The following is a 25,894-nucleotide window of genomic DNA, read 5'->3' as shown; positions in this document are numbered from 1 at the left end:
TGAACGCGCTAAATTTAATTTGAAAGCAAATGCGGGGCGTTTCATTTAGAACCGACGGCGGAAGCTGGACGATTCATCTGTTAAACATGTTCTATGCATCGAATACCAATACCACCGGAAAATCTAAAAAGACATAATGCTTATCGACATTGTAAATACCTGTTCTGTAATTTTCCGTTGCACTCTATCGGTATACTCAACCATCTGTGCGACATACATGACGTCATTCTGGAATGTTGCCATGACAACTGAACCCGACTTGTTAGCAGAATGCAAAGACAAATCAACTAAATCGAAGTTTCTCTAATAAGTACTTATCAGAGGCAATATATAACGGACGCGGTTTTCTTGTTGCCATGACAAAAGACACAATTCTTGAAACCTTGAGATATGATACTTTTTCAGGAAAGGTATTTATCCGCAGTGAAATATTTAGATGATTTTGAGGCTCCCGGTCCTATTTAACAGCGTTCTACATATTGCAGTTGGGACTTTTGGTAAGATATCAGTTTTATTTTGCTGCCAGTTATTTTTGGCAGTTATTGCAATATTGTACATTATTGGTGAAGCTTTTATAGCATGGGTTTGGGCTGGCAATTGGCCCTTGAATAAGGGCTTGACATAAGAACATTGTTAAACTGCATGACACATTACACATAGCCAATATCATAGTCTGTGTCTGTACTGAAAACAGGCCTAGGATCAGAGTGCCCCTTTAAATAACTCCTTAGAGCACAATAAGGAATTATTTGATACTCTTTACAACGATGATTAGATGGACAATTCACCATTACAGAAAACACCCACGTCATCGTTTCAACGTCATCGTTTTAACGTCATCGTGAAGCTACAGTTATGGTAGCACTGCTATTAATACCATACATGCAAATGCTGTTTGCCTACAGAATTGCTTCAGACAAAACAACATAAATTTCCCTCGATATTTGATGTGAACTTCCTGTACTTAAATAAGTAAAACATACTGCAAACGGTGACTGCAGCTCCCCCAAGCTACGTTTCATCCTGGGCCATTTCCCCTACTTCCCGTCCAAAGCATAAAAGAAATGGAAATCAATTTTTCCTCAAGTTTCGTCCAATTAGATAACAAATTCCACAAGGCGCCGCGATTAATTCAATCCATTTTCACTTGAGAAGGATTTACCGTTTCTTTTCGTCATTAAAGAAAAGACCATATTTTTTAACCACAATTTCCTTCATTTCATTATTCGTATCATATCAAGATAGTTATGGGCGTTGGTGAGAAAACCTGCCGTTTGTCCATGTAATAATTAGCAAAGATCATGTCTTATATATCCACACGCCTGTTCCGACAAATTGCTAGACTTAATCTATATTAGTAAAGAATACTCAAATATGTTGATTTTCAAAATGCACGTAATCGAGCAATACAAACATAACAGAGTATATACACATGCAACAGTAAGGCATTGTCTTATAGTAATTCATGAACATGATAGAGTCGGACCGTACAATAGGATTTGCAGCTTGATAAGATTTCCAAAGATTATGGAAAGCGTTTTGTCACGTTATATTTACATACTTAGTTAATGACAAATATGGAACAAAATTAATATTTAAAAGACCTGTCCTGTCTTATTTCTGACGAAGTAATTTCAATAATGAAAAACGTCAAAATAGGCAAAATAGGAAGCGCAGTAACCAGTTGAATTATTTCCTGGATTATGTGTTTCATTCGACCGATATTCATCAGAAAACTTCCGACGTTCATGAGTTTTAAAATAAATATTAATATTTTCGATTCCACCACTGACATTATGGTTTGGGCAAACATTCTTGGTTGATAAGAAGAGGGAAGTAGCGTAAAACCCGCCCGCAACTGCGTATAACGCATGTCTCAGGACAAAGCTTAACGTCATTGCTTAATGTCATTCCGTCCTCATTTCTCACATGCCATCCAACAGAAACCTTGAGATGCAAGTTGGGGTTTGATTGTCATGTAATTACGGAAAAGAAAAACATGAAATGATTGATAGTCGCTGTCGTGGAGAGAAGGCATGATTTAATTAAGTTGTCGATGCTTTATATCAAACGTCACTGACGTGTGTGTTACGAGTCATTTGTCGGCGCTGGCAGTGAGAACACTGCTGTCATAGATATATTCACAACAGAAGGTCGTAATGAAGTCTTACATCATTATCAATCAGGTGTAGATTTTCTTGTTCTTAATCTGTTTATGTGATGTTGTTTTGCAACTATTAGCTTTGGGCATGAAATCTGTGTCGCTCTTGATTAGAGGTGTGGATATAATAAGGCCGTTTACAAACAACGTGTCTTTGACAAAACCTTATGCGCACTAACAGACTTATGTGAGACATGAAGGCGGGTGAGGAAACATGTCTCGTATGTTATGTATGTGGATAGGCGGAAAGAGAAGACAGGTAGATAGTACACTAGTGTAAAAAACATCTCAATTCGGAAAGGAAAACTAGATTTATTTCAGACGATGTTCGTGTATTAGGATACCTAGATCACCCTTTTTAACATTTTTAACATTTTGTATCGGGAGAGGAGTTAGCCTGGTGTTAGTTTGCCAATCCTGTTCAAAAGTATTTCGAAATGTATCTGTTTAGGACACGTCTAACGTACCAATATGCATCCCGTTCTTGATGTCCTACCATGCCTCGAATAATGCAACTCAACTCATTCATCTCATTCATGTCGATGAGTACAAGCGCACTTATATATTTTAAGTTAGAAAATAGCATACTACAAGGAGGTTATAGATGGAGCAGAGAGTTTAATGTCGATCTGCACAAAACGATTCACGTATACACAAGGGCATAGAAACAATCCAATATTCATATTGCTTCTCATACAGAGCAATGTATATGTAAATTATTTATCAGTGGGAGATAGGACTATTAGAAAAATAGTTCAGTGATGGAAATTCAATGAAGGCCATAAATGATTGCACACGGGTACGGCCACGATGATGTAGAAGCAACATCCGTGATGTCGTGGTGTGCTCTGGTGGTGTCTGATAACCTTGCTATATGAGATACATGTAAATACGAACAACTGTTTATGGCGATCACTTCAAAGAATACAACAAACATCGAATATAAATTTTGCCAAACAAATAATCTGATCACTTATTCGTACATAAACCTGCCACATCACACGTGTGCACAAATACACCCATTCGATATATCTGTGCAACATATGTCATGCCACCATTTACAGGAGGCTGTGTGAAGGCTGTGTGGAGGCTGTGTGGAGACTGTGTGGAGGCTGTGTGGAGGCTGTGTGGCAGCTGTGTGGAGGCTGTGTGGCGGCTGTGTGGAGACTGTGTGGAGACTGTGTGAAGGCTGTGTGGAGACTGTGTGGAGGCTGTGTGGAGGCTGTGTGGTAGCTGTGTGGAGGCTGTGTGGCGGCTGTGTGGAAACTGTGTGGAGACTGTGTGAAGGCTGTGTGGAGACTGTGTGGAGGCTGTGTGGAGGCTGTGTGGAGACTGTGTGGAGGCTGTGTGGAGACTGTGTGGAGACTGTGTGGAGGCTGTGTGGAGACTGTGTGAAGGCTGTGTGAAGGCTGTGTGGAAGCTGTGTGGAGGCTGTGTGGAGGCTGTGTGGAGGCTGTGTGGAGACTGTGTGGAGTCTGTGTGAAGGCTGTGTGGAGGCTGTGTGGAGGCTGTGTGGCGGCTGTGTGGAGGCTGTGTGAAGGCTGTGTGAAGGCTGTGTGGAGGCTGTGTGGAGGCTGTGTAAAGGCTGTGTGGAGGCTGTGTGGAGACTGTGTGAAGGCTGTGTGAAGGCTGTGTGGAGGCTGTGTGGAGGCTGTGTGGCGGCTGTGTGGAGGCTGTGTGGAGGCTGTGTAAAGGCTGTGTGGAGGCTGTGTGGAGACAGTGTGAAGGCTGTGTGGCGGATCGGAGGAGGCTGTGTGGAGGCTATGTGGAGGCTGTGTGGAGGCTGTGTGGAGACTGTGTGAAGACTGTGTGGAGACTGTGTGAAGGCTGTGTGGAGACTGTGTGAAGACTGTGTGGAGTCTGTGTGAAGGCTGTGTGGAGGCTGTGTGGAGTCTGTGTGAAGGCTGTGTGGAGGCTGTGTGGAGACTGTGTGGAGACTGTGTGAAGGCTGTGTGGAGACTGTGTGGAGACTGTGTGGAGACTGTGTGGAGGCTGTGTGGAGTCTGTGTGAAGGCTGTGTGGAAGCTGTGTGGAGGCTGTGTGGAGGCTGTGTGGAGACTGTGTGAAGGTTGTTTGGGGGCTGTGTGGAGGCTGTGTGGAGGCTATGTGAAGGCTGTGTGGAGTCTGTGTGGAGACTGTGTGAAGACTGTGTGGAGACTGTGTGAAGGCTGTGTGGAGACTGTGTGAAGGCTGTGTGGAGACTGTGTGAAGACTGTGTGGAGACTGTGTGGAGGCTGTGTGGAGACTGTGTGGAGACTGTGTGGAGACTGTGTGGAGGCTGTTTGGGGGCTGTGTGGAGGCTGTGTGGAGGCTGTTTGGGGGCTGTGTGGAGGCTGTCCCAAAGTCTGTATTTGGGATAAAAAGATCTGAACAAAACTGACCTGATAGACCTGATACATAAGGCACATTTAATTATTCGTACTCTCGGCCTCTACATAGTGGATTAAATTATGCCTCCCCCCCCCCCCCCCCCCCCCCCCCCCCCCCCACACACACACACACACTCCCCACCCCCACCCCCGTCAACATAAGAGACTCATTGTGACGCTATTTCTCTGGTGCGTTAGTGACATACTTTGGGTAGTGTGTCGTCGCTTCTATTCATTACCACATTACCGTTAACATAATCAGTAATTAAGTTATCTAAACGGACAGGACTACCAACCCATGGTTATGGCCTTGGTGTTCAAGTACAGAATTGATCTGTTGACGAGGTTGACTTGAAGCTGACTTGAAACCAATGTCAGAGACACTGAGAGAGGGAGAGAGAGAGAGGGAGAGAGAGAGAGAGAGAGAGAGAGAGAGAGAGAGAGAGAGAGTGGTATTAGTGGTAGTAGAGTGTCGTAGTAGTGATAGTGGTAGTGGTAGTAGTAGTATCGTAGAAGTGGTAGTGGTAGTTGTATTGGTAGCGGTAGTAGTAGTAGTAGTAGTAGTAGTGGTAGTAGTAGTAGTAGTAGTAGTAGTAGTAGTAGTAGTAGTAGTAGTAGTAGTAGTAGTAGTAGTTGTGGTGGTGGTGGTGGTGAGTACTCCGTCATCTGTCAATTCCTCTCTCTATACTGACATCATGTTTTGACGAGATGAATTAAAGCAATTGGTGTGGATGACTGTTGTTATTCACACTGCTGTGACGTTTCGTTTCAAATGCTGGCACGTTTTTCAAGCATCGTCTATGTGCACAATCAACATGGGTTTGTAAAAACTTCGATATGGAGAGGTTTATTTCATGAAAGCAAAAATACCCTTTCCATAACTAAAGTCGATTGTTCGATTCCGACTGTATCATGAGCGGGTGTTTATGAATCACTATCAACAAGTGATGATAACGTGTGTTTGCGCAAAGGTGAGCGTATCCTGTCCCACCGGTGGCACCCGTCACAAACACACCAAAGGCAAAGCAATTCTTCACCTGACAAAAAAAATAGGGAATAGCATCGGATCGTTGATGCGTAAAATTTGTAAATGTCCTACACATGTATACCATAAAGGGTTTTGGTGTAGAGACCAGTTATACCTTACAATATTATAAAATGTTACCAAAAAGCGTCACATGAAGAAGCTGTACTTGATATTCTGCGTCACGAAATCCATTAAAGGAGCACAACTTGTTATATCCTTGCACACCGATACACCCAAATGAGAACACCTTCAGGCCTTGGCGAAAAACTGGCCTCAGCCATGAGGCCCTGTATAACCAGTTACTTAACGTGTCTCCCTTGTGGGGTCCTTATTCAATTATCTGTGGCGGTGATGAAGAAATACTGGCCCAACTCATTGGCAATATTCCCTGGCGGGTAACAAACTGGGGTCTACACAATGAATTTATCTGGAAGGTTCAAGGATTTTTAGCGACAAACCCCGCATTTATCTTTCGATTTTCTGATCGAGGGCTCGTTGGCTCACGGAGAACAGAGTGATGGGCTTTAGAACAAAACGAGCATAAAACTCCTTTGGAAAGGATATTGAATTTTTGCCGAAATCAGTATAAATGATGTCATTGAAACGTCGAGACAACATCACCATCGAGGGCATTTGGCAAGGTTTGTGATAAGAAAGTGTCATAGTGTTTTCGATTCACGAGGTTCGAGGAAAATAGATTGTTGTACGGATGTCGATGGTAATGTATCGGTCCTATTTTACGTCGAAGAGGCAAAATGGAAGAAAAATATTGATGGTTCCAAAATTAATTTAGCCCCTTCTCTTTGACGGATGTATCTTTCATCAATTAAGGTTTTATGGTCACACGAAATCGATTTCTATATGACAGAACATTATAGTGCGATTGTTTTAGCATCTACTTAGTACATCGGACAAAACCTGAAGTTTTTTTACCATCGGGGTTCCTCATTTTCAGAGTTTCTAATCATACAATCGCAATTGGCGTTGCTAAACGATTTGCGTTCGGCGCATTTGCTCTTGAGAGTTTCTTGGCTTTCGGTTCTGACCCACACTGAAGCAAAGAAACTGCCCGGCTAAAGAAAGTCTCCACCCATGTTTGTTCGATGGGGCTAAAACTAAAACGAACAAGAACTGATTATTCGATGGTTTATTTGATACGGGTATCATAGGCGATATTACATGCATGATATCACAACAGATGACTGTATTCAGCCTATTAATGTTAAATGTCAAATCCATTTTTCAAGTGTTTATTTTCTTTTGCCCGGCAGTAATAATTACATGTGGTGATTCCTTAGGTAAGTGATTTTGTTGGAAATATGTCTCTGTTCACCCAGAAGGGAATGGGTATCCGGTAGATAACAAGTAGTATACAGGTAATTGGATGAAGCCAAATGTACAGTAAGAATAACAAAAAGGACACAGGTAATGAAGCCATGGGTAATACAAGAAGTTGCTATCCTTAAAGTTGTACGTTCTCTTACTTACTCACCAACTTCTAGAATGCCAAATATAATAGTCAATCCTTTAACTGTTTGTAGTGAAAGTAATGATAAAGCTTGATCATGATCCTGTGTTTTTGATTTACACTCTCTCTCGATGTCTTATTCGAGGTTTATCCACACAAACAAGCAATGCAGAAAATGCTATTTATATGATATATTTAACCGGCATTCAGATTAGGTTTTAGTCCTACCAAATGTGTATGGTAATTTCCGTTCAATCAGGCATTCTACCCATGGGTCTCGTTTCGTGTAACCATTCATTTCAAGTCAGGCAGATACAGCTCCTTACATAATCCTACATCGAGATGGTCTAGCGCAATTGCCTTTGCCGGGGGAATACAGAATTGGCACACACGATCCAAAGTGGTTACTTGGACATAGCAAGAAACCACGCCAGTACCAGTTGACCCAAGAAGCCATCGAGTTTATATTTACTTGTAACACCATGTATAGAAATAATTCCATTCCCTTCCCTACTATAATAGACGATAAGGAGCTTCAAGGTATATTATTTTGAAGGTACATAGAGAACTACTTTTCAGAACTAACATCTCCTCTGATAATACATCGTCTCTCGGCTGAAGACGCAACGACCGGAATCCTACACAGACCACAGTCATACATATAACGTCTGGAACTATGTATATATTATCGACCATATAATATTGCACAGAATGGTGTTAGCAGACTTGTGTCATTATCATGAATAGTGTTTTATGGGCTAGAGTGTATCATGGTCGTAAATAATGTTGCCATAGCTGATGTTGTCTTACTTGTAGTCGAATATTGTTGTCTTAACTAATATGTATCATGCTTATACAAAATGTTGTTTTAGCTGATGCGTATCTTGATTATACATAATGTTGTCTTATCTGATGTGCATCATGTTTAACAAACATTATTTTGTCTTATCTGGTGTGTATCATGCTTATACAGAATGATGACTTAGCTAATGTGTATCATGCTTATACAGAATGTTGACTTAGCTAATGTGTATCATGCTTATACAGAATGTTGACTTAGCTAATGTGTATCATGCTTATACAGAATGTTGACTTAGCTAATGTGTATCATGCTTATACAGAATGTTGACTTAGCTAATGTGTATCATGCTTATACAGAATGTTGACTTAGCTAATGTGTATCATGCTTATACAGAATGTTGACTTAGCTAATGTGTATCATGCTTATACAGTTGATGTTTATCATGTTTAACATACAGAATGTTGTCTTATCTGATGTGTATCATGCTTATACAGAATGTTGACTTAGCGAATGTGTATCATGCTTATACAGAATGTTGACTTAGCTAATGTGTATCATGCTTATACAGAATGTTGACTTAGCTAATGTGTATCATGCTTATACAGAATGTTGACTTAGCTAATGTGTATCATGCTTATACAGTTGATGTTTATCATGTTTAACATACAGAATGTTGTCTTATCTGATGTGTATCATGCTTATACAGAATGTTGACTTAGCGAATGTGTATCATGCTTATACAGAATGTTGACTCAGCTAATGTGTATCATGCTTATACAGAATGTTGACTCAGCTAATGTGTATCATGCTTATACAGAATGTTGACTTAGCTAATGTGTATCATGCTTATACAGAATATTGACTTAGCTAATGTGTATCATGCTTATACAGAATGTTGACTTAGCTAATGTGTATCATGCTTATACAGAATGTTGACTTAGCGAATGTGTATCATGCTTATACAGAATGTTGACTTAGCTAATGTGTATCATACAGAATGTTGACTTAGCTAATGTGTATCATGCTTATACAGAATGTTGACTTAGCTAATGTGTATCATGCTTATACAGAAAGTTGACTTACCTTATGTGTATCATGCTTATACAGTTGATGTTTATCATGTTTAACATACTGAATGTTGTCTTATCTGATGTGTATCTTGCTGATACACAAGGTTGTCATATCTGGTGAGTATCATGCTTAGAATACAAAGTGTGGTCTTAGCTAATGTGTATCATGCTTATACAGTTGATGTGTAGCATGTGTAACAGACAGAATGTTGCCTTATGTGATGTGTACCATGCTTATACAGAATGTTGTCTTATGTGATGTGTACCATGCTTATACAGAATATTGTCTTGTCTGATCTGTATCATGTTCATACAGAATGCTGTATTATCTGGTGTGTATCATGCTCATACAGTTGATGTGTAGCATGTGTAACAGACAGAATGTTTTCTTATGTGATGTGTACCATGCTTATACAGAATGTTGTCTTATGTGATGTGTACCATGCTTATTCAGAATGTTGAAGTAGCTGATGTGTATCATGCTTAGAATACAAAGTGTGGTCTTATCTGATATGTATCATGTTCATACAGAATGCTGTATTATCTGGTGTGTATCATGCTGTTTACAGTTGATGTGTAGCATGTATAACAGACAGACTGTTGTCTTATGTGATGTGTATCATGTGTATACAGAATGTTGAAGTAGCTGGTGTGTATCATGCTTATACATCATTTCATCTCTGTTGACTTGCATCATGGTTCATACAGATTCTCTATTTGCTGACTTATGTCATGCTTATGAGGAAGGTTTTCTCCGTTGGCTTGTATCATGGCCATTCATCATGCTGTCTCAGCTAGGTTGTATCATGGTTATGGGGTAGGTTCCTTCGTTCACTCCTCACTTGTATAGTGCTGTAATATATCATATGAAGACTAAGGACTGGCAGCTCCTTCAACCTCTCCTTTCCCAGACGATGTGCGATCAATGTATAGAGACTATGTATATGCAGTATAACGTTTCGGAAACAGTGAGCTCATTATACTTGCAACACGGTTGGGTTTGTGCGTATTACTATGTCACAATACTTGCTGAAAAAGGTGAATCGGGTGGTCAGATACTTTGGCTGAGAGCGTTTCTCGTGTCTGCTGGAGATGTTGCTCAGGCTTTCAGTCACTGGTTTATCTGATCCACACTCTGACCGTGATGATATAACTGGAACATTGTTGACTACAGCGTACATTACAGCGCACAATACATTTACAGAAAAAAGGGTAGTTGATTTCATTGATTCACATGTCCACTCCTAAGCGGGTTACTGTCGGAAAAGCCCAAATTACAGATGATGGCTATTACTTCTTTGGTGAAAATCATGAGAATATATAATACTTACAGATCAAGAATCGAAATCGAGGCTCGCTCACTCACTCACTCACTCACTCACTCACTGATTCCATTTAAAGTACATTAAGCGCTCACTGCATGCGCGACTTCTATAAGTGCGGATCAATGTATAAACAACGGCTGCGAAAACATTACATTCGATTAAGTTTCAGTACAGGTAGGGGTATCGATTAGCGAATCCTTGACATTTCCCTGTCCTTGGGTTGTATTACCTGTCGTGATTTGATAAATAATTCTCTTCTTACAAATGGAATAAATATGGGTCATTGATCATACTTGTGTGTAGAGGAATTGAAAACCCGTTTGAAATCTATGATAGCATTCGCACGTGACCGTTCCAACATAGGTTTTACATTATAAATTAGGCAGCATTTTCGTAAACGTGAGGATAGCGGTGGAACTATATTTATAGTGTTGATTGAAAACAACAGTGAGGACCACTTTTCATTTTCTCTCTCAAGAAATCAACTAACACAACTGTGCATACGATGAACTCGACCCTTCACTGCAATACTAATTGTAAAGCGTTTTATTTAAATGTTTATGTGTGTGTTTGTGCTTGTGAATGTATCTCTCACTCTCTCTCTCTCTCTCTCTCTCTCTCTCTCTCTCTCTCTCTCTCTCTCTCTCTCTCTCTCTAACTCCACCTCTCTCTATTTCTCTCTCCTACTCTCGCTCTCACTCATTACATTACACTGCTTTACGATAAACACCATAGAAGACACGTGTCGATAGTTACATGTGTAACCACACTCAGCTCATTATGTAGATGGCAACGCCACTTCTGAGTTTTACAAAACTGAGACGAGCCATCTGCTGCAGTTCAGTGCTTCCGTTTGCTCAATAATCGACGAGCACATATTAAGTCAATAGAGAAATAGATGACTGTATTGACAGTCTCCTTAAGATGCTTCCAAGTTTACATATCATTAACACCTGGCCCTTTGTGGTTCAATCAATATCAGCCTCAGGTAACTTATCGATTACGGCTTCCTCTGATTGGGAAGACTGAGAGAGGAATTACCCGGCATTTGGTGCAAATTGGTTTTATTATGTGCTATTATATGTGACAAACCGTGATAATATCATTCACCCTAGTTGGAAGTCATTGGCAATGCAGATTACTGGGGAGGACATATGCTCTGGCTATAGATTGGGCAGCCATCTTTAAACCCACTTTTCTTTTACTGTTACTAACAGTGAGTGAGTGAGACCATAAATGTGAATTTACCATAATTTGGGGAATTGAACGCGATAAACAAACGCTGTATCCACTTGGTTAGTATTGTCACAGAATGTACAATGCAAGTGCATCGACTGACATCACTTAACCTGTCCTGTTGGGTAATTTCAGAGGAAGGGGGTGATTGAGCCAGGAGGTTTCAACGCCGCTGGATAGTACTTCAGTCATCACTGCATCTGAGCTTGATGTTGGAGGAGGGACCACGGCCACACAATTCGTAGGCGTTTACCGCTTTGGTTTTAGCCCACGAACAAGATTATTTGCTGACAGACTATGAATCATAATAAGAGCAAATCCGGAATCTTAACACTCTACAAGCAGTTCCTGGAATGAACCAGGGGTAGAAACTCTGTACAGCAATTTGTGGCGCTTTAGAGCAACTGGGCACCCATGCCACCTTTTATAAGAGAGCGGAAGGCAACTGGATGAACGAGTTATTGTTTAGTTACGCCGATGAATGATTAAATGGATCAATTGATGCCAACCAGACATAAAAAAGTACCATGCTAATAATAATCATAAATGTAATGCCGAATTTAATCTAACGAAATATGCTTACTAGTATTAATAGCAAAGGCGTCTCAAAATGTAAGACCGTATTAGATTTACACGCATAAGTCACCTGGTTAAGGTCTCTAAAGAAATTTGATTAAAACGGGTAGACAGAACCTTGTTCCTGGACATATCCTGAACTTTACAGTAAACAAGGAACTCTTGTAAGAAATCATTACAAGAGGTCTGAAATATTTTACCATAATCTTACTCTTTAAATGCAACCTTTTCAGAAAACATATGAGGATCCTGACGCTTGTCACACAAAATTAGACGCTTGAACTGACGTTGGTTATGTCAAGTATGTGCTCCTTACAACCTCATCGCCTACTATTTCTTAACCACCGCTGCCCACGCGTGATATTTCGGTGTTCAAACTCGCCCCTCAGTACCGATGTTTAAAGATGTAACAAGATTTAGTCTGTCATTAAAGAGGTTATCTTGCGTGGAGAGAGCACATTTCGACGTCGTTCTAGCTTCCCTATAATCCCTCACCATTAAATTCAAACCTAGTGAAAGATGAAAACGTTCAAAAGTTATTGCTCAAACACATGTGCTCTGAAAAGCTAACTGGTCAAGAAAGCAGAAGAAAAAATAATTGAATCTAATATTCTTGATTTTGACTTTCTATCGATTTCCGTCTTTCATCTTCAAGGATTCGAGATCTATTTTCAGGTTTCGTCACAAGTCGATATAGAAATATGATTCTACATGGAAACGGAGCAACTTACATATTTTATGACTGTCTTAACATGCTGGCAAGGCCTGTCTGAGTAGACAAGGACCAAACTGTTCTCCTGAACTTTAACCCTTTTTTTCCAGGGACTTATTCGACACATCACAGTGCAATAGTTTATGTGAAGGTAATTTTCGGTACAGAACAAGACCATGTCCCTAGGTTGTAGCTGAGTAGTTAAAGCGTTCGCTCGCCAAGCCGAAGAACCCAAATTCGAATCCCAACAACGTTACAAAATGCGAAGCCCGTTTCTGGTGTTCCCCTCCGTCATATTGCTGGAAAATTGCAAGAAGCGGCGTAAAACCCAATTCCCTCACTCCCTCGTCACATCAAAATATTACATTACACAATGTATTTTCAATGAAGGATAGCGGGGTTGCCGGACGACTTTGCATTATATTTTCACAAACTTTTTTAAATCACATATAGTCGTACACTGAAAAAAAGACTACCGTTGTAATAAAATAAGTCAGTTTGAAAGCTGCTTAGGCAGTTAGTGTTTCTGATATCCGAGGAAAATCGAGCCTTAAAACATACATGAAGTTACACTCGTCGCCGATATCATTACAATGTAAGTTAACTATAGCTATGACAGACAGGGATTTAAGTCCATCTCCCTGTTTCAATTGGGACGCTAGGGGGAGTTTTACTGCAGTCTTTTGTACATGTATATTACTTTTACTTGCCAGTTTATATTCTGTTAAACGTATAAAATGACAAATCGCTTGAAATGAAATTGAAACATTAACGTTTCATTTCGTCCAAAAAGACAGATATACATGAAATATTTCAGAGCCAATACCAGAACGTATACTACTATTGTACTAGCTGGCATTATGTTTCAAGCAAAGCGCCTAATCAGGTATTATACTTTTTGCAAACAAATGTCATTAAGCACTAGATTAATATCTCATATGAAAGATATTTGTTCGTAATTTTCCAGAAGGAAGATAAAGAATTTCCCACTCAGATAAATCCTTGTATATTTGACTGCGGCTTAGAGGAGTGTGATGACTCGACAATAAATGTTGTTCAAGAGGATATTAATGTGCAAGCGTAATACTACATGTCATGTAACATGGCAGAGGAAGTCGGTGTGCTTTGAAGCGTATAAAGACCAAATCCATGTTTAGCTGTTACTTGATGGAACAGTTCCCTTGATGTGCTTCATACAAGCAGGATTATTTTCTATTATTCTCTGGCGTTGACATTTATGTTTATTAATAAATAAGCTACGCCATAAATCGCAAAGAACAACGCAGAACGAAGTTTATTTCACGTTAAAATATTGTTCTATCATGACGTCATTTGTGGAGATTCGAACATGCGCTCACAACTTGATGACGTCGCATATTGGACGACGCTATTTTTGAGAGGGAGTGTCTGGTGAGTTGTTATCCATAGAATTATCTGGACAACGCAGATAAACGCAGTGGCTTAACGATCGCATCCAAAAAATGGGAGAGATATGACAATCGGATTTGAGAGAAAAGGTAAATATCATTGACGTGAGGATTGTGAGAATATGCGCGAAATACCAAACTTAACCCACCTGTTCATAAAATGGACTTGTCCGAGGTCAGATTGTATACAAGAAATAAATAAAGGTTGATATATTTTTAAAGATTGTACATTTTTTTAACATCATTAAAGAATCTGTACATTATGTTGATATATCATATAAGAAAATAAACGACTCGTGGTCGTTGTTCATCGTACAAGAAAACACTATAGGAAGAATTAACCAGTCGGGGCTCCGTCTCTCATGATTTATTCTCCCTGCAGTGTTTTATTGTACGAAAAACAACGACCATGAGTCGTTTATTTCTTGAACAAGGTTGCCACTATATCACGAGAATGGTATTTATTACGAAGAAAGAAATACTTATCATTGAGTAAAATGTATTCTGACACACTTTGATACACATATTCGAATTTTTGTAATATTTGGCAACATGGCCACAAACTTGAAATAAAACAATTTCTGGGTATTTAGACATGAGATAATCAAACACAACAATGTTTCGTGCTGGTCCGAATTTCATTCGATATATTTCGACATGTACTGCCACAATCGTTTGCTTCTCATTCATGTCAAGTTCAAATTGAGTTTTCAGTGTGTTTCAGCATACATATATATACCGAGGATACATGGAAACACACATGATAGGAAATACCCTATGTACAAAATGTGTATAAACATGAACTTCGAGTTATGTATATATGATTTCATCTATAACAGGGAGGCATTGTTTGTTCATCTGCTGGGCTCACATTGAACATGCTGGCTAAATCACACGTTTCTGAGCGGGTTTAACGCCGCTTTAAACAATACTGCAGTTATACGGCTTCATGTTGAAGAACAGTAACGCCTCACTTTTGAGAATTCCACTGGCATGGGTATGGTGCTGACACACCAAGATCCCGGATCAGCAGATCCTGTCAATGCTACCATATTCACATCCACATAGCTATATAGAGAGTCGCTTCAGGCCTCAAACTAACCGTGTCCCCCAGTTTAATGAGGGAGAGCAACCGTAAAAAGCTAACAGAATTATAACATTCAAGGTAGATTGAAGGCCTCTACTGCGAAATTATGAACGGTGTTCATGCTATCATAAGATTAAACTTCATTTAAGTTTATGATAAATTCAATCATATTCGTTCCACAACACCGAGCCAATTACAGTAAACTTTCCCTTATGTCAAAGCGATATTCCAACAGCTCCAGCCTTTGTTGTTTACATTTCACTTCTGTTGTAAGTCTTTCTACGAGTCTTGCTTAAAACCGTTTATCAGGATTACATTCACTGCTTTGTACTTTGCTACATAGGTTAAGCTTTTAAAATGTTTATGGTAGACACGTGGAGGTTGAACAATTCACTTGCCTTTGCATGTGTTCTTGACGGGTGCCACCGGTGGGGTACCTCATGTCATCACTATTTGAAATTAATTCACAAACACATGCTGATGATAGTTGGAATCGTGCAATGTCTTTTTTTCTGATAATGGAAAGAGTTTTGTCGCTTTTACTTGTCGCGCGTTAGAAATATTCCATCAGGGACACCAGAAATGGATTTCATGCAGTGAACCCGTCACGACGAACGTTTTGATCACAAGGCTATCCCATGGCCTGTAAACAAAATAGCAGCCTGAAGTCGCCTAAAGGTGGTTTATGTTACTTGTTTTACGACCACACCATTCATATCATTTTCACAAGATTGCCAACGAGGTAAGGAAAGGAAAGCTTGGACATGTTATTCGGCAAACATTGCTTCTGTAATTATTGAATTTCCCCAGAACAACAATCATACATGTACACTTAAATATAAAAGCAAATATGTTTGTAATTTTTCTATTTCGACCACCAAGCCCATATTTGTGAGAGAAAAACCCTGTAGATAAACAGAGGTCAAAGTGGTATATTTTTTCACCACCATCTGTTGGTGCTATTTTCTCTTGTCCTGCACCTGCTGAGCTATTCTCATCGTTTTTCATGACATATCCATCGACTCCCACTCAACCAATATCACTAACATGTTTCTAGAATGAGATAATTATTTGTTATACAAATGCTATTTACTAGAATCATTATGTAGCATATGTGGAGAAGAAATCGCTTCAAAACGCAACAGGAATGCTGATTTCTTGTTCGTTAAACGTGCGTGGGCGAATGGACCTGTATGAATTCCATTCAAATACAGTTGTGTATGTACAGTCGCTGATTCTGCCAGTTTCCAGAAGCATACAATATTTGCCCTGACAGACATCTCTTACAATCTTCACGCCCCCGCTAAAAATTGAACCTTACTGTTGCTAGTTAAAGATGTTTTGACAAGCCATTTTTTCAATGGTCTACTTACACTGCCTATAGGCATCATTTTGTCAGTTTAATAAATACGTAATTTCAACGGTCGAATTTAAGAGCATGTCAACTGACATACAGAACATGTTCGATCAGTGTCGCTATGCTCTATTGGGTGAAACGGCTCCACGGTGAAAACAACAATCATGGCTGAAAGGTACATGGGGGCAGTGATAGAGGCGGTAAATCATTTGATGATAATTAAAAATCACATGATTTGAAAAAAGTGCAAAGTAAGGTTGGAGTAGTGTGTGGTTTAACCATGTTACTGACTATGTAAGTTAAGTGGATTGCGTGTTTCAAACAGGCCCATTGGTGTGTAGGGTTGAAGTAGTATGTGGTTTAACCATGATTGGATGTGCGTAAAAGGTACGAGTAGTGTGTGGTTTAGCAATGATTCCACGAGTGTGTAAAGTAGGAGTAACCTGTGGTTTAACCATGATTCCATGATTGTGTAAAGTAGGAGTAACCTGTGGTTTAACTATGATTCCATGAGTGTGTAAAGTAGGAGTAATGTGTGGTTTAACCATGATTCCATGATTGTGTAAAGTAGGAGTAATGTGTGGTTTAACCAAGATTCCACGAGTGTGTAAAGTAGGAGTAATGTGTGGTTGAACCATGATTCCACGAGTGTGTAAAGTAGGAGTAATGTGTGGTTTAACCATGATTTCATGAGTGTGTAAAGTAGGAGTAATGTGTGGTTTAACTATGATTCCATGAGTGTGTAAAGTAGGAGTAATGTGTGGTTTAACCATGATTTCATGATTGTGTAAAGTAGGAGTAATGTGTGGTTTAACTATGATTCCATGAGTGTGTAAAGTAGGAGTAATGTGTGGTTTAACCATGATTCCATGATTGTGTAAAGTAGGAGTAATATGTGGTTTAACCATGATTCCATGATTGTGTAAAGTAGGAGAAACCAGTGGTTTAACCATGATTCCGTGATTGTGTAAAGTAGGAGAAACCAGTGGTTTAACCATGATTCCACGAGTGTGTAAAGTAGGAGTAACCTGTAGGTTAACCATGATTCCATGATTGTGTAAAGTAGGAGTAACCTGTGGTTTAACCATGATTCAATGAGCGTGTAAAGTAGGAGAAACCAGTGGTTTAACCATGATTCCATTCCATGAGTGTGTAAAATGTAGAATGCAGACATTGAATATTTTAAAAGAAAAAAATTAAATACAAAATTATTACTTATCAATGTTAAGGTTTACATACAATCCTCAGGTTTACATGTTGTGTTGTATCCATAGTCACCATGTGTTTATATTGCAGTTCAAATATAAGCATCCCTGTCCTGCGCTCAACTCGTGTGTACATGCATTTAAAACATATGAAAATGCAGAAAACTCTGTGGGTCTGGTAGTCAGCTTACATCAAGACAATAATGCTAACCTATGCAAAATGGCGAAGTGGGTGTGTGTATAAATTACTTTTGTAATAAATACCAGCTGTCTGCATATTGATTGTTTGGCCTTGTTTGTGCAGAACAGGCGTAGTGTGTCTATTTAACGATGTCTATGTGTGTGTATGGTACCTGTTGTGTATGGTTTAACCACGCCATGACTGTGTGAAGTAGGCGTTGTGTGTGGTTTAATCATGTCCATGAGCTTCAGGTAGGAATAGTAGTGTGTGGTTAAACCATGTGCATGAATGTATAAGGTAGGAATAGTGTGTGGTTTAACCATGTCCATGGTGTGTGACGTAGGAGTAGTGAGTGGTTTAATCATGTCCATGGTGTGTGACGTAGGAATAGTGTGTTGTTTAACCATGTCCATGGTGTGTGACGTCGGAGTAGTGAGTGGTTTAACCATGTCCATGATGTGTGACGTAGGAGTAGTGTGTTGTTTAACCATATCCATGGTGTGTGACGTAGGAATAGTGTGTTGTTTAACCATGTCCATGGTGTGTGACGTCGGAATAGTGAGTGGTTTAATCATGTCCATGGTGTGTGACGCAGGAGTAGTGAGTGGTTTAACCATGTCCATGCTGTGTGACGTAGGAGTAGTGAGTGGTTTAACCATGTCCATGCTGTGTGACGTCGGAATAGTGAGTGGTTTAATCATGTCCATGCTGTGTGACGTAGGAATAGTGAGTGGTTTAACCATGTCCATGCTGTGTGACGTAGGAGTAGTGTGTGGTTCAACCATGTCCATGATGTGTGACGTAGGAGTAGTGTGTTGTTTAACCATGTCCATGATGTGTGACGTAGGAGTAGTGTGTGGTTTAACCATGTCCATGGTGTGTGACGTAGGAGTAGTGTGTGGTTTAACCATGTCCATGGTGTGTGACGTAGGAGTAGTGTGTGGTTCAACCATGTCCATGATATGTGATGTAGGAGTAGTGTGTGGTTTAACCATGTCCATAAGGTGTGACGTAGGAGTAGTGTGTGGTGTAACCATGTCCATGGTGTGTGAAGTAGGAGTAGTGTGTGGTTCAACCATGTCCATGATGTGTGACGTAAGAGTAGTGTGTGGTTTAACCATGTCCATAAGGTGTGACGTAGGAGAAGTATGTTGTTTAACCATGCCGTACAAGTGTGTACAATCATGACGAAGTTGGTGTATATATTGCTTTTGTAATCAATGCCGTATCAGTTGTCTGCATATTGATTGTTTTAGCCGTGGCTATGTAGAATAGAAGTAATATATGGTTTAACCATGTCCTTCAGTTTGTAAGATAGGATTAGTGCATGGCTTAACAATGTCCTTGAGCGTGTAAGGTAGGCGTTGTGTGTGGTTTAAGGAAGGAGTAGTGCGTTATTTAAGCATGTCCTTGAGTGTGTAAGGCAGGAGTAGTGCGTGAATTAAAAATGTCCTTGATTGTGTAAGGCAGGAGTAGTGCATGATTTAAGCAAGTCCTTGAGTGTGTAAGGAAGGAGTAGTGCGTGAATTAAGCAAGTCCTTGAGTGTGTAAGGCAGGAGTAGTGCCTGAATTAAGCATGTCCTTGAGTGTGTAAGGCAGGAGTAGTGCATGAATTAAGCATGTCCTTGAGTGTGTAAGGCAGTGAAAGTGCGTGAATTAAGCATGTCCTTGAGTGTGTAAGGAAGGAGTAGTGCATGAATTAAGCATGTCCTTGAGTGTGTAAGGAAGGAGTAGTGCATGAATTAAGCATGTCCTTGAGGGTGTAATGCAGGAGTAGTGCGTGAATTAAGCATGTCCTTGAGTGTGTAAGGCAGGAGTAGTGCATGAATTAAGCATGCCCTTGAGTGTGTAAGGCAGGAGTAGTGCGTGAATTAAGTATGTCCATGAGTGTGTAGGGGAGGAGTAGTGCATGAATTAATCATGTCCATGAGTGTGTAAGGCAGGAGTAGTGGGTGAATTAAGCATGCCCTTGAGTGTGTAAGGAAGGAGTAGTGCGTGAATTAAGCATGTCCTTGAGTGTGTAAGGCAGGAGTAGTGCATGACTGAAGCATGTCCATGAGTGTGTAAGGCAGGAGTAGTGCGTGAATTAAGCATGTCCATGAGTGTGTAAGGAAGGAGTGGTGCATGAATTAATCATGTCCATGAGTGTGTAAGGCAGGAGTAGTGGGTGAATTAAGCATGTCCTTGAGTGTGTAAGGAAGGAGTAGTGCATGAATTAATCATGTCCATGAGTGTGTAAGGCAGGAGTAGTGCATGAATTAAGCATGTCCTTGAGTGTGTAAGGAAGGAGTAGTGGGTGAATTAAGCACGTCCATGAGTGTATGATAGGAGTAGTGTGTGAAAGAACCATGTTCATGCGTGTGTAAGTTGCCGAAAGGATAATTGACCAAATCTTCTCTTGTCTCCAATGAATGACTTCACTGTGTTCATCCGCAATAAAGCGTCCATTTTCCCTCGCTAAAGATGAATCACAGTTTTTTCTAATAATTTCAACTTTGTAAAATAACTCTACGATTTAAACAGACAATAGGTTCAGGGCTATTTAGAATTATTATAAGTGAAAATACACTTTCCATAATGATAAGAAATCTCTGCTAAAGGCAGAGTCCATTGTATGATTCCAACTGTACCATAAGCCATATTTTATGAATCACCATCACATGGTGTTGATACCACCAGTGCCTGTGCAAGAGGGTAGTTAAAACACATGGCGCAGCATATAAGTGTGCAGAATGTTATCAACAGCAAACACAACAGGTTACATATTGGAAGCAATCATCCCACACAGCGCTGTAATTGAACACCTACAACAGAAAACCCCGAATCAAATTGAATAAGCCAGTGATAACTCACTCCTATTTATGAATATTACAAAAAAATCGCGCTCAATCACAGGAAAGATATTTGGTTGTCAAGGTTAAGAAATCTCTTAAGTTCTGCGGGAGTCAAGATGATGCCTTAACTCTCCTATAGAATACAGAAAATTCACGAAACTGTCAAATCCTCGGTGACGTATCGATTTTGTTCATGTCCCGCACCACGGTAAAGAAATCTGCATAACAAAATGCACGAGTTTAATTCTCCTGCGCACACTATCAAGGGAATAACGGCAAAAACCGCCTTCTCGGCTTTGTCGCTGCTGCTGCAAGTATATGATACCAGAAACAGTTTTGTTTCTGATATTCGGAGTGAAATTCTTGTAAAGTAAATTTCTTATGCCACCAACGTCTTGTCCAGAGCAAATCCACCTCTTAATTAACGCCCTCTTAATTAAATTACGTCTACATCTTGAGACTCGACTGTCTGGGACTACAGAAGCTGTAAATTGTGTACCGTCTTCTCGAGGACAAACCCAGATATTGTGCACCAATAATAGGCGAGGTGAAATGGGCTTGCATGATAGCCCTATACGATAGCTAAACCTTTTGCACGTTGTCAGGTCAACGTTTAAATATTGAGAACATACACCTGTGATTCCGAATCAATACAGTGAAATCTCGAAACTCCGGACCCTGTTGGTCTTGGAACCCCTTTAATTCAGACACTGACTGTAGAATCGCTTTGAAACAACTAAAGTGACATTACCTAGCATTGTATATTCATTTTTATCCTTATAGATAGAATTCAAATATGGAGACACGTAATAAAGGTAGATTCATACACAGTTTAGACAGGATATTGAACTAAAATCCCACATCTTATTTATTTCGTTATGAGTTTTACGAAATATTACGAATGCAAAAATGTTTTTTTTTACATTGGTAGTATCATACGAAGATGGCATGTGTATATCAACGCTCTTCTAAAGTATTTAATACTTCATTAATTGTCATAGTACTCGATAAAACTTTGAGATAAGCACACCTTCTGAAATATTTCATCAAATGGTAAATATACCTAATTCTTCCTGTCGTTGGGAGCTTTCAAGAGAGTCTCTTGAACTTTTAATTGCCCACAATATCATTTATTCATGAGTGGCGCATACTTAAATATCGCACGCTTATAAGAGAAAGTAACATATTAGACTAATTAATAAAGCTATTGATGCATAGACAAATAGTAATAGTCGTAATCGACAATTTTTGGCGATAATTATATTTGTACTTCATGATCACCTACTGTATTTCAAAAATGGTTGTGATTGTTTGAGAGTTCGCGAAGACATGGTACCTTGTGTTACGAAATGACGTCATCAGTTCTTGTAGTCAGCGTTTCTATATTGTGAATAATCAGTTGATTTTATTTTCGGAGCAGGCATCTGTCATCCTGTCATCCATAGCTTGTTCTGACCGGGGTTCGACTCCCGGCCGCGTCGTACCAAAACACGTTAAAAGACGGAACTTGTTGTTACTCTGCCTGGCGCTCGGCATTAAGGGGCTAAAACAAGGACTAGTCGGCTCGGAGTCAGTATAGTTTGTCTGAGTCGGGTGATCATGTTAAACTGCGGCATTGTATCTCAGTGGGCTGGTACTATAGAATCGGAATTAGTCCCGACTAGCAGCCACACACACGTACATGCACGTCTCTATATAAGTGCAATAATCTTGGACGCGACATTAAGCCGAATTTCACCTCATCTCACATAGACGTGTTCTTCATCTGTTATAATTAATGACTTTATAGTGGTTAGCCCGATTCGAACCATGCGCTAAGATTCAATCCAACGTGATTTATACGTATCTGCACCTGCCACCATTCCATGATACTCTTCAGTTTTTTAAATCATATAGTTTCTTTGAACAAATGTCCAATATTTTGTCTCATAAAGCCAAAGAATCATCACACGCAGAAAGCTGTTCAGTAACTGACGATGAAGGCATCTAAAATGCATAACTACAGTATCGGTGATGGTAGTTTGTTTTGTTACTATAAACAGAAGAGAATATTTATATGAATTATCATTTGATTCTTTAGATGTTGTACAGTGAAAGATATGTGTTACGTGCGAGATTATTCCATCTTCAACATTATTCTCAAGGTACCGTTATAAATTATAGCTAAAATGGATAGAATTATTATCAAACCGCCCGCATGTTATCTAAAATGAGCGGCCCACTGTAACTTGATAATGCCCTCATATTGCTTGACGATGGGCCATTATCACGCCCGTTGTAAGGTGACGTCATAGGATAGGGATAGATGACGCCACGCTCAATAGTGACGTCACATGGTTCGTTCTATGACGTTTCCATATTTGTAAAAGAGGGTCAGTGACATTCGTGTTGATTGCACTAAATGTTTCAAAACCGATATTGTTGTTTAATTTTATTTGATAACAAATTCCATCTATTTTAGCTATAATAACGGGCAGTTAATGGAAAACCTCGGGCTTCTGCAAATGCTAATGCCCTGAAAAATAGTGTTACCCTTATAATAAAAACATTTATGCACACATATATTTCACATGAAAGACAAATATAGTTTCAAAACTAAGGTTTGTTTGATTCTTGATTTCGGTGTTTTTAGAGTTCTAGTCCGTTGTTTATAAATTCACATATATCGATGAAATTTTATCGTCATGCATTTTAACTCTAATCACTCAGATTACATATCTATTCTGTCATTTGTATTAAATGCCAATATTTTAATAGCTAATGTGTTAACACACAACACACACAATATATCATGTTAATATGCCGTTAACACAAAATATATCATGCAGCACATATATTCAACATAAATATGTCATGTCCGATATCTACATATACTCATCAATAATAAAAGTACCCACAACAAGTTCCCCATAAGTAGTCACCACCCCATATATATAATGAGATCACATATTGTATTATACACATACACCTATAATATCTAATTTACAGTTATTGATCATAAAAGATCAAGGTCCAGATTGTTATAAAAGTTTCATACCTGCATTAAACATTTCCTACCTTATTCATTGTGTAAGTCCGAAATTGTTCTACTCATCCACTTTACTTATTCTAGTTCCTATACTACACTGTTTCCCCTTTATTCAATGATATGCAATGTATGCAGAGACATAACAAACAACAATTCATATACATAGGCATACACGCCTATATGAAAGCTTTTCACATTTGCGTATGAAGTATTCAGCAGACCTGTTGTCTTTATTCCTATCACGTACCATATACCCCTTTCAAAAAGATATAAATTCTAAAAAAGAGACCAACAAGATCCTTTCAGGTTTGAATTACGATTATTTTACAAGAAATCTTAACCAAGGTCATCTAATAAAACAAATAAACAAAATGACTTAATGATTATCAAAATCATTGATCATGCAAATGTATGCATTCGATGGTCATGAAACAGCGACAAAAGGGCAGTGACACCGTTTAATTTGTCAACATTATGAAAAGGACACTTTACCAAATGCTCATATTCCCTTTAGGAAATGGGAAATATTGTTAGGATATCAAGTTGGTATATGTCGCCCACACTGTTGATAGCGCAATGTATACGATACGTTTCACATTCATTCTGGTATTCCGCTAACAAGATCAAACTCTTGGTCTTTGGTGTAGAATCATTACCAGTGGCATCACAAATTCAATACTCACGTTCAGGATCGTGACCTACGGGTATATCTTCCTGGTGCCTTGGTTGGTTTTCATGCTTACGATGAGACAAAGGATCATCAGGGTCACTTCCAATATCCCAATCTCTACGACCTGAGTCCGGATGTTTTGGAATTTGGAAATTGGGGCTTCCGACATGTGATAAATTAAATGCTGCGAAGCTTCCCATTTTCGCAAACTGTTTAAAGATGTTGGTTTCAACACCGGCGATGTTTACGGAGTATGATGGCCATTTCCTGGTGTGGTTTCGGTGTCGATTTCAATTGGAATTTTGGTGTAGGTTGCGCTCCGGTGTGCCTGAGGTCTCGTCACGAATATAACACCGAAAACAGCCACAATGTCGAGGTACGGGTCACTGTTGAGACAAATCATCCATGGAGGAGCAGCACGTGGAACCAGATGGCGGCTTCGCTAAACCAAAGTCAAAGCGGAAGATCTACAGTCGATAATAGGAGGCACTGTGAACAGACCAATAACAGAATATCCACAAAATATGGAAGGCAGAGATAACCGCACTGACACCTCTCTCACGGGAAGGCTGTAGCTATATCATGTCTCACTTTAGCAGCGCTTCAACCTGGCTGGAGAACTATTCCTTCTTTCAGACAACAGTGCCACTCTTCCTTTGTCTGAGAGGGCACCGCTGATCCATCAGTCCACCCCCGTACGCTAGAATTAAAAATCTCCCTCTTTTGATAGCAGCGAGGGCAGCGTCCAAATCCTGTCTCCCTAACGCAGGATGATCAAACAGAAGCAAGAGGCCTTCCGTCGGTTCTCTCCAGCCTACGGTTTAAATATAATCAATGAAAGACGTAGAAGGAACGGCGGAAAGGTCCCCCTGTGTTTTTCCTATGATTTCGTTACTCCATCAATTGGCCAGCGGGTAATTCACCAAGCCAGTATTAGAGGACAGCCGGAATTACACGTACAGACGGTACTATAGAAATTTGCATCAGTGTAAATTTCCTTAAGTACAATACCTTTGCCGTAGATCTGAGTCAGTGTACAAGTTTTGTTCCCATGCTCTGGTATGTTTACTCTCATCAGCTGGTAGAACGGATCGTGATCTCTAACTCTAGCACTAAAACACGATTGGGCAGCCGCATGCGATCAGTAGTTCGTGCTAGTGGCCCAGCTGCAGATGCGGCGGTCGATACTTATTGCATGCACGACTCCCAATTAAGCGATGTGCAGTTAATACTTCGCTGCGGATAGGTTGAAGTAATTCAGTGTTATCGGGGCTCGCAAGGTCTCTTTCGGATTTTCAATTTCGTAAATTGAATTATGGAAGGGAGTCAAGGTGTAGGGATAATAAATCTGATACGTGA

The 25,894-nt window shown here is 39.7% G+C and overlaps 1 protein-coding gene across 1 annotated transcript in view; it reads right to left on the bottom strand.

Annotated features, from left to right (window-relative positions):
* LOC139463795 (BDNF/NT-3 growth factors receptor-like) overlaps window positions 1-25,676 on the bottom strand; it is a 68,179-nt gene extending 42,503 nt beyond the window's left edge. The window contains exon 1 of the mRNA XM_071245109.1: window positions 24,549-25,676. Coding sequence (XP_071101210.1) covers window positions 24,549-24,735 — 187 coding nt within the window. The 5' untranslated portion in view covers window positions 24,736-25,676. The remainder of the gene's footprint in view (window positions 1-24,548) is intronic.
* Between the last annotated feature and the right edge of the window lie 218 nt (window positions 25,677-25,894).

This window comes from Haliotis cracherodii, unplaced genomic scaffold, assembly GCF_022045235.1.
Source record: "Haliotis cracherodii isolate W230 unplaced genomic scaffold, xgHalCrac1.p SCAF_16, whole genome shotgun sequence".
Taxonomy (NCBI): domain Eukaryota; kingdom Metazoa; phylum Mollusca; class Gastropoda; order Lepetellida; family Haliotidae; genus Haliotis; species Haliotis cracherodii.
This window is presented reverse-complemented; position numbering and strand designations above follow the sequence as displayed.